Here is a 13998-nt window from a genome sequence, read left to right on the forward strand (position 1 = left end):
GAGGAAGAAGACCCCTAGGGGGCTTGGTTGACCCCTCGGCTGGGAAGAATCGGAAGTCATTATAAGGTCTAGAGGGTGGACTCGGTGAACCGCCGGGAAGAGGAGGGGTTGCGGAGCACGCGGAGAAAAGGTTGGGGGTGGAGGATCAAGGGCCAATCTCCGCATAGGGAAGGGCTTGCGGTGTGCTGAGTCCCTCCCTGGAGCTCTGTAAGCCGTAGCTTCTATTTCAGCCTCCTGGTCTGCCTGCAAGGTGACCGTGCCCTACCAACACTCTGAGCTTGGGGTTCGGCGCCAGGGCATCACACACACTTAAAAAGGCCTTGGGGGAAATCTAATCTAGCACCCCAGTTAGGCTATCGCTGAGTGACAAATGAGGGCCTGTGGCCGGTCGTAGGGACTAGACCAGGGTCATGCTGTCATGCAATCATTTAGGGATGGGTAGCATTGACGGGGGTGGGGGGGAGATGGGGGAAGGGTGGAGGGGAGTACGGAGGGGCGAATGTTAGGTGTGCAGGTGTACCTATTTTGGTAGTACTAGCTGGCTTGGCGTTGAAGAGGCTTCTGGTTTGCGTCCTGATGAAAGAGGGAAAGCCACCAGTTTCTATGTTCAGAAGCAGATGCCCTGTGATCTTAAATTTTCTTCAGTGACTTTAACCGTATTTGTACGCTCTAGCCTAGTAATTTCACATGTGGGATAGCCATTTTAGGAAATTGGCCTACCAGAGAAAAAATAAAACGATGATGTCCGTTGTAGGATTATAACAGGAAAATTGAAAAAGAACGTCAAGTTCCACAAGAGAAGTGGTTAAGTAAACTAACATCTTCAGAATGAGATATTTTGTGATGTTTTCCACATTTAAGGTAGTTTCAACATCAATGTAAATTTTTTCTATATATAATAATTCATCATTAACTCTTCAACAAAGAATTGATGAGTTGGAGAAGTGCTCTATTCATGTTAAAAATGTAGGATATAAAATTGCATATGGGATATGATGTGTGTACATCTAAGTTAAAAAAAGGGAAAAAGCAAAGCAACTATTTGTGCATCAAATGTACATCAAAGTACTAATAGTAATTACTTGTGGGTAGCGGAAATATGGCTGATATTTTTCTCCTTTTGGTCTACTTTGCATTTTCCCCAACAAGCATTTATTGCTTTTGTAGTAGGAAGAATAGAGTGAAAATTAATGTAAAAAAAGGCACGGTTTAATAAAATCCCTCACTCAGAGTTCATACATTCAGAAGTAAATTATCCAGCATATTATGTACACTCATTTCAGGGTTGGCCACAGGAGAAGGATAGAACATAATCGCTACCCTAAAAGAGAGTATCTTCTAGTAGGGGAGCTCAGATCATATACAAAAAACAGCTGGGTATCCGTACGAGTCAGCTTGTGATGTTGGTTCCAAAGTTGACCGGTATGGGTGAGTGCTGTACAATTCCCACATATATTTCACCCTTACATTTTTTTTTTCAATACCCCACTTGCATCCAGCGCCAGGCTGCTACAATACACACAGCTTCCTCAGCACTAGCTTCCCCTGGCATTGCCCCTAGAGCAGGGGAGGACGACAGACAGGTGACTTTTCCTTGGGTGCTCTTTCTCAGCCCTAGGGGTATTGGCTGCTCCTTATCTGTTATTTCTGTATTCTGTAGAGTTCTCTTTACTCTCTTTTACTACAGTACCCTGTTATAATTAATAACCACATTAATTTTCCTCCTTTCAAATTTCTGTGTGGTTTCTCTCTCCTAATTGGACCCAGACTGATAACCCCAACCTCTGTGTAATTTTTTGAGCAGGGGGGGGCATATGCTTTTAACTACCCCTTATATACAATCCTAGAGCCTGCCTTCCGGGAATATTTTATCGTAAGTTCTCCCCCATGTTATTATGTAGTTCAGTTCCAAATAGCAATATTTGGAAAAAATTCTGATTTTTTTGCTAGGGGAGTAAATCCGTAACTCCAGAAAGGAAATATAAATATTCAGATAATGAAGAAATGAATAGAGAGAAGCTTCTGTGATTCTTGGTCTGCTTTGTGTAGGATTTGAGATTGTTGAAACGGCCAAGAGAATCTGCTTTGCTACATTTATAAATTTAGGTAATTAATTTACGACAGTTGCTTAAGTGCTTAGAAAGATCTTGCTTTTTAGATTTTCAAGTTGGCCCTGTTGGGCATTTAGAGTGTTTGAGAAAATTAGGCATATTAAATTTGTAATTGTAGTCTGAAATGTCTAAGGAAATTTGATTAATTAAAGCTGTAAGTCTTTGAAATGTTTAAGGAGGACTGCATGTACTAAAACTTCAGAATTAATTCAACAATAATCAAAGAACAAGTAAAAGTGATCTTATCTTTATACAAAAATCACTAGATTTATAATGGAATAACAAGATTTGTCAATTGAACATAAGGCCTTTGACAAAAGCTAGGTTTTATAATGGGCAACTTGAGTCTGTAGCTGTAAGATTCTTTTCCATGCCCAAATCTACCTCCAGATATTTAAAATCGCAGGTATATAACCCCCAAATTTATAGTTCTAGCTGAGGCCTCTCTTCTGAGCTGCAGAAAGCAACATCCAGTTCTTTGCTAAGACGCTCCAGAGGCATTGCAGACCCAGATGTTCAAGTTGGAAACTTTTCTGTTCCCTGAATCTTTTAACTATGCAGCCTGTATCCCTTGATTCTCCCTTCCTTTCACCCCACTCAAAGCCCACCCATCATCGAAGCACATTCTTCTCCTTCCAAAAGGTATTTAGAAACTGTCCCCTTTGCTTCATACCCTATGGCCAGCAGCACTAGCGGAGGCCACCATCATCTTGTGCCTACAATGCATCACTGGCCTCTGAGCTGGTCCCTAAACCACTCTCTTCTGACAGAGCGTCCATACAAACCAGACCTTGCTGCACACTTCTTAAGGCCCTGTGCCAGCTTTCCAGTGCATTCTGACAGTTCCAGCTGCGACCTCTTGGCTCTGTTGCCCTGCCCCAGCTCTGTTATTCTGCCCCAAGTTCCTCAAATAAGCTGAACCCCACCCTACCCCGAGGTCTTTGCATTTGCATTTAGCTCTACCTGGAATGTGGTTCTGCTTGCTCCTCCGGACCCACAGCTGGCTCCAGCTTTCAAGTCTTAGTTTATTTTTTTTTTTAGAGAGAGGGAGAGAGATGGTGGAGGGGCAGAGGTGGGGAGGGAGAGAGAGAGAGAGAGAGAGAGAGGAGAGGGAATCTTAAGGAGGCTTAGAGCAGAGCCTGATGTGGGGCTCGATCTCACAACCCTGAGATCCTGAATGGAGCTAAAATCAAGAGTCAGATGCTTAACTGATGTACCCATTAAAGTCCCCCCTTCAAGTCTTAATTTAAATGTCACCTCTGCAGAGAGCCTTCCCTGATTAAAAGGAATTTTCCCACCCATTGCCCATTGCTATTCTCCTTTCAGTGTCTTTTCTTATTAGCACTCACCACAATGTGCAATTGTCCCCATTTCGAATATAAAGCTCCATGAAGGCGAGGACCGGGTCTGTCCTGTTTGTTGTAGCTCCAGGGCATATGACACTAATTCTCCAGTTCTGGTGGCTAATAAGAATGGGACTCAGCAAGCATTTTTCAATGAATCACTTTATTTTTTCAAAAAAGATTTGTTTATTTATTTGACAGAGAGCGAGCACAAGCAGGGTGAGTGGCAGAGGGAGAGGGAGAAACAGACTCCCTGCAGAGCAGGGAGCCCAATGACCCGAGCCGAATGCAGACGCTCAACCCACTGAGCCACCCAGGCGCCCCTCAGCAAATTACTTTCAATATATCCAACTATACCAAAAAATTTATTAAGTAACAAAAAAGATACAAAGCAGTATGCAGAGTATAAATTCCATTTATTTTTCTGAAAAGGTTTATACACAAATACATATTTTATGGAAACACAAGAAACTAGTCATTGTGGCTGCCTCCACAGTGGGAACTGTAGGACAAGGGAAGAAAGGTAAGAAGAACTTAATTTTTATAACCTCTTTTCCTATTGCATATTTTACAATGTGCCTATATTTCTTTTGCAATAATAAAAAACCATCCTTTGGTATTATTTAGTAAGAAATATGGAATACCAAAGAAATTGGAAGAATCTCAGATAAAGGATAGTCATTTAATTTTAATTTTAATTAATTTATTTTTATTTAATTTTTAAAAAAGATTTTATTTATTTATTTGACAGAGAGAGACACAACGAGAGAGGCAACACAAGCAGGGAGAATGGAAGAGGGAGAAGCAGGCTTCCCGCCCGAGCAGGAAGCCAGATTCGAGGATCCATCTCAGGACTCTGGAATCATGACCTGAGCCTAAGGCAGACCCTTAATGACTGAGCCACCCAGGTGCCCCTGTTTTTATTTTATTTTATTTTATTTAAGATTTTTATTTATTTGACGGAGGTCACAAGTAGGCAGAGGGGCAGGCAGAGAGAGAGGAGGAAGCAGGCTCCCCGCGGAGCGGAGAGCCCAATGCGGGGCTCGATCCCATGACCCTGGGATCATGACCTGAGCCGAAGGCAGAGGCTTTAACCCACTGAGCCACCCAGGCGCCCCCCTGTTTTTATTTTTTAAAAAGATTTTATTTATTTACTTGAGAGAACGAGAGAGAGAGAGAGAGAGAGAGCGAGCATGAGCGGGGTGAAAGGGGACAGAGGGAGAAGCAGACTCCTCACTGAGCAGGGAACCTGACTCAGGGCTCGATCCCAGGACCTGAGCCATAGGCAGCCACGTAACCTACTGAGCCACCCAGGGGCCCCAAGTGCAGTCCTTTAAATGGAACAGATTTAGCTTTATGAAAACCCCACAATATTGTCCTTATTTTCCTCATCTTGCTGAGGACCTGTGAAAGCTTCCCCTGACTCTGGCACTTGACAGGCATCGGCCGTGGGCCAATGGTAGCCACTGGCAGCCACTGGCGTGGTGGGCAAGAGTAAAGACCCTGGTTTGAACTCTGGCTCGGCCACTTCACTAGCTGTAGGACCGCTGACAGCTCACATGAAGCCTATGAGTCTCCATTTTCTTCATCTGTAAAATGGTGTGGTAATAGTACTTCTCTGATGGGGCGATTGTGAGCATCTAATGTGTTATTGTAAAGCACTTGGCACAGTGTTGTCTCGTACCCAGTAAATGTTCATCCATTTACATGCTGATGCCCCTAAACTTCCCCTTGTACCCAAGCTGAGATTTCTGCAGGTTAGGGAAGGAGACATCATCTTGCCGGATGGCAAGGTTGTGCTCAGTTTTCACTCAGGCAGTCGCCATATCCATCAGCGCAGCAACAATTGGGAGACTACTTGATTATTTTATTGTATCTTAACCTCATCTTAAAAAATTTTGTAAGAGGAAAAATCAAAGTACCAATAGTAGTGATAAGAAGTATGTGTATATCAAGAAAGTGAATAGGGGCGCCTGGGTGGCTCAGTCAATTAAATGTCTGCCTTCAGCTCAGGTCATGATCCCAGGATCCTGGGATGGAGCCCCGTGTCAGGCTCCCTGCTGAACCTGCTTCTTCTTCCCCTGCTCTCCCTGCTTGTGCTTTCTGTGTCAAATAAATAAATAAAAAATCTTAAAAAAAAAAAAGTGAAGAGACAACCAACAGAATGGGAGAAAGTATTTGCAAGTCATACATACAATAAGGTACTTATATGACTATATAATGAACTCCTATAATTCAACAATAAAAAAGACAAGGCAATTAAAAAGTGGGTAAAGGTTTTTTTTTTAAAAGATTTTATTTATTTATTTGACAGACATAGAGAGACACAACTGAGACCACTCAGGCACCCGTTTATTTATTTTTAAGCACCAGGGTCCATTAAAGCATTTTATTTACATGCATATATTACATTTGGGGCTCTATCTCACAACCCTGAGATGACGACCTGAACGAAAAAAATCAAGAGACGCTCAACCAACTGAGCCATCCAGACGCCCCAAGCATCTTTTTTTTTTTTTAAAGTAAGCTCTAGGCCCATTGTGGGACTTGAACTCATGACCCTGAGATCAGGAGTCACGTGCTCCACTGGCTGAGTGAGCCAGGCATCCCCTTATGCATATTTTTTGATTAGTGAAGAAAAATAACCAAATTGGGGATATAGTAGGAAAAGCAGGAAATATATCATCAAAGATTGTATTAAAAAATACAGGTGTAATTGCAACTGATATATTCTTTTTATTCCGTAGGAATAAATGTGCCCTGTTGACAAAATAAAGCTTTTGACTCTTTACTTTGGACATTAGTCCCATTTTCAGAAACCAATTATGTATGGAAGTGGGGGTGTATGTGCCTTCAGGGGAAAACAGAAGATCCCTTTCTGATTCTCCTTCCTTTAACGCTAGATCACCAAACAAACTTCTCCTAAGGAGTAATTCAGCTGATTCTAGGAGGTTGCACATAAATATTGATAAATTAATGACCTACATTAAATAAGTTGTCTTTAAACCGAAATACACATAAAACAAGGTTATGTGGCTCTTGTTGTGGGCCGAGGCTCATGGGAGCCCACCTCTGTACTTGCCTTAGGGGTGTGGTTCAATATTTGCGAATTCAGTGTTTGTAGTGATGAGATAGAACAGAACGACTGTGAACAAAGGGAATGAGTTGTGTATCAGGAGAAGTGTCATGAAGGAGGCTACACAGTTGCTCAGCATGACGAGAATGATGTGTGAGGAGGTATATTCTTGACAGGGTGGGCTGGAAGTTTCTTGGGAGAGGGGAAAGCTAAGCTAGGACTCAAAGTATGGAAAGAAGCTGCCAGGTGGATAAGTATATCCCAAGTGGTGGGACCAGCAGGGTCTGGAGGTGACAAAGACTTGGCCTGCGGGGTCTGGAGTCTGCTGAGGAGGTGGTGGAGAAGCAGGCACGGGCTGGTCTGGAAGGACTGTTAGGACCTGGCTAAAAAGTTTTCATTTTCTCCTAGAGGCCTAGGGTAAAGTTACAAGCAGTGCAGCAGTAATCAGGTGTCGCTGGGCCCTTGTTTGTTTTCACCACTAGGCTGAAGAGGTCACTGATTGTCCCTTATTCACCTCTGTATTTCCAGGGCTGAGGACAGAGCTGGGGCCAACTACTGTGGCACAGAGCGTGGACCACCGTGGGCCCACAGTGTATATTTCAGTTTGCTTTTGTCGTCTGAAGGACCAAGCCCGGGGATTCTGTAGCTATAGCTGTCAAGAAACTGTCGCAGGGACTTTCCCCACGATGTGGACAACCCCAGGATTCAGGCCTCGGCTTCCCAGGCTGAGAGGCCAATGGTGGGGGAGCTTAGCGCTCAGCTCCGGCAAAGGCAGACCTGTCATCCCCTTCCTCCCATCCTTAGGCAGGAGCTGGCAGGAGATCAGATGCTACTTCAGTTCCAAGGGGCTCATGAACAAAAGCTACCAAGTTGCTTAGAAACCTGCTTTTCTGAGGGTTCACCAGGTTTTCCTTTGTTTCTATGGCATTGTGTGTGTGAGTGTGCATGAGCACACTGAGGGCCATCACCCCGCCAGGTCTGCAGCAAGTGGGACCGGAACGTGAGAACGGTGGGCTGCCCTGGGACACTGTCGCAGTCCCCAGGTATCGCCAAGCCAGGCAGCCCAGGCGTTTGAGGGGCAACAAAGGGGAGCCAGCTGCCTGCGGCCAGAGGTGGACGGAGCTGTGAGCAGCTGCAGGAAGGAAGCTTTGGATACTGAATCCTGCACTCGCTTCAGCAACAGCCCAGAAGCCCTAGCATGGGAGATACCAACAACAGAACCGAGAGGGCACACCGCTCTCATCCCCTCGTTGAGCTTGGAAAATAAATTCTTGAGATCAGGGTCACTGCAAAATACCAGATGTAAGATTTGTAGGACTACAGCAGTCCTAGCTGACCATGATCTAATTTGGTCCCCTTCTTCCCACTGTCATGTGGGAAATCCGAGGCCTGGGGAGGGGAAGGGACTTTCTCAAGAACACATAGCGTATCACAGAGGTAGGAGCACTCTTTCTCAGAATGTCTGTGGGCTGTGAGTGGAGGGAAAATAGCCCAAAGTATAAGCTGGCACCATATTATTCACCCATTTGTCCCTTCTTCAATTACTTATTGAGCCCTTACTCAGTGCTGGGAGCCTCAATAAGGAGCTAAAATGGATGAGAAATTTAATTTCCCCATCTTCCCACCTGCTCCAGTGAGGAAGGACCTTTCCTCCCAGCAATCAGTAATTTTGAGATTCCGGCTGCCCTGGATTTTCATGCCTACTATGCACCCAGCACCTTGAGTCATTCCTGGCTATACATGGTCAGCCAATGGCACATCTGATGCTCTCACCCTGCCCTGTTAAAACCCTCTAAGAGTTCCCACTGCTTTAAAAATAAAGCTCAGAGGGGCGCCTGGGTGGCTCAGTGGGTTAAGCCTCTGCCTTCGGCTCAGGTCATGATCTCAGGGTCCTGGGATCGAGCCCTGCATCGGGCTCTCTGTTCAGCAGGGAGCCTGCTTCCCTTCCTCTCTCTGCCTGCCTGTCTGCCTACTTGTGATCTCTGCCTGTCAAATAAATAAATAAAATCTTTAAAAAAAAATAAAAATAAAGCTCAGAGACTCCTTAACATGGCCCACAAGGCCCTGCACGCTGTGGCTTCTGCCCTCCCCGCCTCCTTCTTTTCTCTTCTCTCTTACCCTGCTCCTGCCTCACTGACAGTCATAACTGTCATGCTCCCCCCATCCAGGGTCTTTGCACATGCTGCCCGTACACATGGAATGTTCTCTCCTCTCTCTCTTCTTCTTGTAAAGGAATTTAATCTTTATAAAAAGAAGCCATTAAAATTTTAGAAGAAAATTAACTTAATATGGACCTTTTGGTTCCAGTGCTCAAAACCTGCCCCTCAAAACCTTCCCCGCTCCTGTTCATCAGCCTTCTCCAGGCCGTGGGTGGGTCCACAGCGCCCTCTGGTGGGCTCTGAGTGACAGCACCAGCAGGCAGCTTCCGCCCTTGGTCATAGCAGTCCCACACCAAGTCTCAACCACAGAACCACAGTTGGAGCGGGAAGCATCATCCAAAACCTTCCCAGTTTATGGCAGAACACTGAGGCCTATATAGGGGGCAGGATTTGCCCAAGACCTTACAGTCTGTTGCAGAGCTAGACCAGCCAGTGCTCTTTCTACCACGTGGCATTACATATATCTAATATGCAAAGTGTCACCATGTTTTGGTAGGTAAAAATTTGTGGCTGATAGGTGAGCATCAGAAATGAACTATTTCATGTTGTTCTGTCCATCCGAAATCTTCAAGTCCTGGCTGTAGTCTGTAGAACCCTGTGTGGGCTACCCACCCAACCCAGGAAGCTCACATCCTTCTGTGCCTTCAACATGGGAACTCCTTTCTGCCTCAGGGCCTTTGTACTTACTGTTCCCTTTGCCTGGAGCCCTCTCCCCCAAGCTGCATCTTGGATCCCACTCCCTCCTGTGTTCCAGCTCTCACAGAGAGGCACTCTCTCACCAGCCAACCTAATGTTGATCCCCGCTCCAGTCTCTCAAACATCTTGTCTCTTATCCTTCAACACCCTGTTCACATTTAGAATCATCTTCATTAGTTGTCAGGGGTCTGCCTTCTTCTCTAGAACGATGGCTGTTGGGAACTTGTTCATTATCCTGGGTACTGAGCAGACATTCACTGAACATGTGGGGAATGATGGGGTAGAAGATGGTGTGTGACAAGAACAAGGCAGATAGCACGTTACAGAAAGTCTGGAGGTTTATTCAACAACAGTCACAATCACAATTGTACGTGGTAAGTCAGTTCTTCACAAAGGCTCACTTTTCCAGGCAGAAGAGGGGTTGGTGGTCTTGAGCTTTCTGTATGGAATACCGAGTCGGCCATCTCAATATTCCCTGCCTGTAGTCCCTTTGGGATCCCAGTCTTCAAGCCCAAAACAGAGCAGGAGCCCAACCCTGTTATCTGACAAGGCAGAATCAAAACCATGTGACCAGCAGGTGTTAGGGGAGCCTTGCCACTGGGGATGTAGGTCCAACTCCCACCCCAAGAGGTGGCAGTGGGCCTTGGCTCAAGATCAAATTTGGACTGAAATAGGACTTGGATTTTCACAAAGAGAAAGTAGAAAACAATTCCAGAGTAGGACTGCACCCTTTGCCCCTCTTCCACACTTAAAAATCTCCAGAAAACATTAAAAGTGCACAGCTTCCCAGGAATTAGAAAAGATCCCCCAAATTGTACAAGCTAAGATCACTGAAGCAAGAAATCCAGGTTTCTCAGTCACTACTGTAAAGTGCTTTGCCACGCTTTTGAGACTCCAGAGACAGAAAAATGAAGATGCATGGAAAGAAACATGGAGTCATTTTGAAAGATATTATCTCTTTCTTCAGGAGAAAAAGAAATTCACCAGGTAGGTTTGCAAAGTGAAGATAATGGGGACTTTGGGGACCTGTCTGCCGCACCTACAGCAAGAAGTGCTCCTTCTCCCCTAGGCCTGTGGGAGGACCCCCCTCCTGCCTCCGAACTAGTTCTTCCTCAGGGGGTGGATGCCTAGTTCCTAGATGGCTTTCGAAGTTGAAACCTCCAGGCTGAGGCACACAGTGGGATGGCTTTTCACACATGTGCCTGCACACTTGGCCCCCTCCCAAGGCCTTGTATCTCCAGCAAAGATGATCTCTGCATTGCAAAATGCTTCTGGAGGCCTCCTGTGGAAAGGCTGCTGGTGGACCCCCTGTTCAAGATACTTTCCAGCCACACCGTTTTGTGACCTCCTGCTCAGAATAAAGAGAGGAAAAGGGGCCCCCATCCTCACCCATTACCCAGATGAGAGCACCTCCGCAGACTCCTGGCTGCTTTCTGGAGCGACAGCTGGCAGTGCGAGCAGGAACCGGAATCTTTGAGACAGGAGGTTTTCAAAATTGAGGCCAAAATGAGGGGTCAGTATTTAGTATTCTGTCCATTGGTCGGCTAAGCCATGAACGTCTCTCTTTCCCTCCCCTATTACTCTGTCAAGTCCCAGGACCTCCGCATAAGACCTGCTCAGGGGAACACCCCTCCCTTGTTGAGGGGGCCAAACCAGACTTGAAAGAGAACCAAAGGATGGCAAAGAGGAAGGCTGTGGCCTGCTGGCTGCTGCTCCTGCTGTCCAAGCAGTCCTGGTCTTGCCAAGGACAGTCACCCTCTTGGAATGGGACCACCTGGGAATCTAGCGAGTGCTCGGCACTCTGGGGGCTGGGATGGGGACTTCAGGCATGGCCTCTGAACAGGGGTCTCTCTCCGGGGCTGCTGAGGCCCTTCCAGGCTACAGACTAAAGGAGTTGTTCTACTGCCCTTTTTAATTTGTAGTGTTCCTGGCACAAACAGGAACAACTCTGGCGTCTGGCCCTTGAGGGCTTCTTCGTCTCAGATCCTGCCTGCTCTGGGCCCAACGTCTCCTACTTGAAATTGGAAGTTCTAAAACACACACTCATCCAACAGAAAATACACACGCCACCACCAGTGTTTCCCCTCCCCCCAACCCTGCCCCTGCAGGTTTGTCTAGCAAGGCACTAGGGAATTGTTCAAGTTTAGGGATTTGCTGTACATTTGCATTTTGTCTTCTTTTTAAAAGGCACAGTTTTTATTTTAATGATGCTGCATTGCTTTCTGAGGATGACCCCTAATTCAGCTCTCCGAACTGCAACACTCCTGTTCTCCTAGATCCTGGAAGGGGCCTCCTCTTCGGACTCCTTCCTATGGAGGGCCACTTCGAAAGATAGAGGACTCATCTGGAAAAGACACGAGGGATCAACAAGGAAGCTTCTGCGAGCACAGGGGCCACCTCTCCTGTCGGCAGGTGGCCAGCGCAGGGCTTGTGTGGGGGCAGAAGTGGAGGAAGTGGTGCTCTGCCAGCTCTTTGCATAATCGGGGTGGTGGTGTTTGGGAGTTTATCCCTCCCCCCACTCCCCAGACAAAAATGGCCTTGAGATCAGCCAGCATCTCAAAGGCAGATTTGTGGCTCTGTTCCCAGATATATGTCATTGGTAAATGCCACATTCGAGAGATCCAACTCTAATTGGAATACCGACTTCAAGTATTTCCCGGACTAGCTGGTGGAAGCCATAGGTTGTGGAATGTGATTTCCATTTCTGAATCAGTGGGGGGCAGGCTGGTTGCAGAAATGATTCCTGTTAGTTTGGGAGCCCTCTGGGAGTCTGACACATAATTAACAAAGCAAAAGGTAAACACGAGGGACTGGCATGGACATAGGTGTCCATCTGCTCATGGGACACTGGGCGCTTTACTCCACCGCAGCTGGGAGGGTGGTGGAGGGTCACAGGGCTTCGGGACTGCGCTGAGGACCGTGTCATACCAAGGTCTCTGGTACGAGCTGACGGACACAGGTCACCCCCCCCCCAACACCACCAACCTCGGATTTCAGAGATGGTCTGTAGGCAGGGGGGGCTGCCTTGACTGTACTACACTTGGCTGGCTCTTTCCAGTCACAGCATTCCCGAAGTGCATGCTGGATGCTAGAATACCAGAATCCTGGGTAGCATTCTAGGTTGTGATCTATCATGATAGAGTTCTTGAAAAATTCTAGAGCTCTATATGAGAACTAGAGCCGCGATGAGGTCAGAGGCTGGGCATCTTGCCCACGGTCTGCCCTGGAGGCCTCCAGATGTTGTGAGGGGAGCACCTCACACATCTGCTCCTCTCTTGAGGCACGTGACTGCCCAAGACAGAAAGAGGAAGACAGAAGCACTGATCAGGGAAATTCCGCCAGCCTATCTAGTTTGGAGGTCTTCTCACTAGGCCCTTTCCACCGGCCCAGGGCCATGTGACACAGCTCTGAGAAGCTGGTGGCTGAGCTGTCCTGTGCCTGCCGGGCACTCATGTGGACATTTCAAGCACCCAGAGAGCAAGGAGAGAGAGCCCATGTGTCCGTGGTGGCAAAGGAATGTCTGGGGGTCCCACTTCTGCCCCCAGGCCTGGCAGTTGGCCAGTGCTCAGTACTGAACACCGAGACAGTCCAGGTGAGGCCTTCGGATTGCATCACTTGGGGCTGTGATGAAGCCCGTAACTGCAGTGGCCCGCGACAGGCAAGATGCTGAATGTCTGGCACCGGCGGCCCCCAGAAAAGCCTCCTCCCTCCCTTCCTGGGGCAGATGAGGGCACTGGTGCTACAAGCTGCCCAGACAGGCAGAAGCTGCCCCTCTTCTGGAGGACCGTCCCGGATGAGCCATGTGAAGGCTAGGCAACCTTGTGGGACCCACTGCGGGGTGGCCTAGGGCTGCCCCGGCATTCCTCCCACATAATGCTCAAGGGCCAGAGGTAACAAAGCCGAAAAGGCCCTCTGGGATTTCCATGATGCCATCCGGGGTTAAAGCAGGCACTGCTCTCTGTGGGGGCTCCTGTGGGGTCTGTTCTCCACCCCACCTCCACCCCTGGGCTTTAGGGACCAGGCGGACACCTTGCGCCAGCTTTAAGAGCCCTCTGTGCCCTGGACCGGCTGGCCAGCACCTCTCACATCGCGGTGCCCACGGAAGCCCTGCCTCCCTCAGGAGGGGAAGGCTGCGGCGGGGCCAGGGATGACTCCGCCAGGCCTGCTGAGGAGACGTGAGGGCTCAGTTCCTGTTGAATTTTTCCAAGACTGTCGAGTTGGTGTGTTCAAACAGCCACTGCTGGGTGAGAGAAGAGGGGTTACAGGTGTTCATGAAGATCCGGCGGTCACTTTCGCTGCAGTCCATGCAACTGCCGCTGGCGGGGTGGTACAGGGTCTTGTCCTAGCAAAGAGGGAGGCAATCAGCCAGGCGGTGCTGGGGACACCGAGTGGCCGCAGCAGCCGTACCACAACGCAGACTCGAGCCCCGGCGCTGGCCCGCAAATCGCCCACCTGGCAGGCTCGCCTGCCCTGCCCTCCCGTGCCTGGCCTGGGTCTGCTGCCTGAGCCCGGCCCGGAGGGATGCGGGTGGAAGTGAAGCGGCCCACTTTTGGCCTGGCCCTAAGTCTGCTTGTCTCGGGCCCAATTTCACTGGTTTTCATGGTGTCTTTGGT

General features: G+C 48.0%; 1 protein-coding gene across 1 annotated transcript in view; it reads right to left on the reverse strand.

The window, feature by feature from the left end:
• Positions 1–9726: 9726 nt before the first annotated feature.
• LOC111140912 (polypeptide N-acetylgalactosaminyltransferase 10) overlaps positions 9727–13998 on the reverse strand; it is a 212982-nt gene continuing 208710 nt past the window's right edge. The window contains exon 12 of the mRNA XM_022493173.1: positions 9727–13727. Coding sequence (XP_022348881.1) covers positions 13569–13727 — 159 coding nt within the window. The 3' untranslated portion in view covers positions 9727–13568. The remainder of the gene's footprint in view (positions 13728–13998) is intronic.

Source organism: Enhydra lutris, unplaced genomic scaffold (assembly GCF_002288905.1).
Source record: "Enhydra lutris kenyoni isolate GAN:26980312 unplaced genomic scaffold, ASM228890v2 scaffoldscaffold5, whole genome shotgun sequence".
In the NCBI taxonomy this organism is placed as follows: Eukaryota; Metazoa; Chordata; class Mammalia; order Carnivora; family Mustelidae; genus Enhydra; species Enhydra lutris.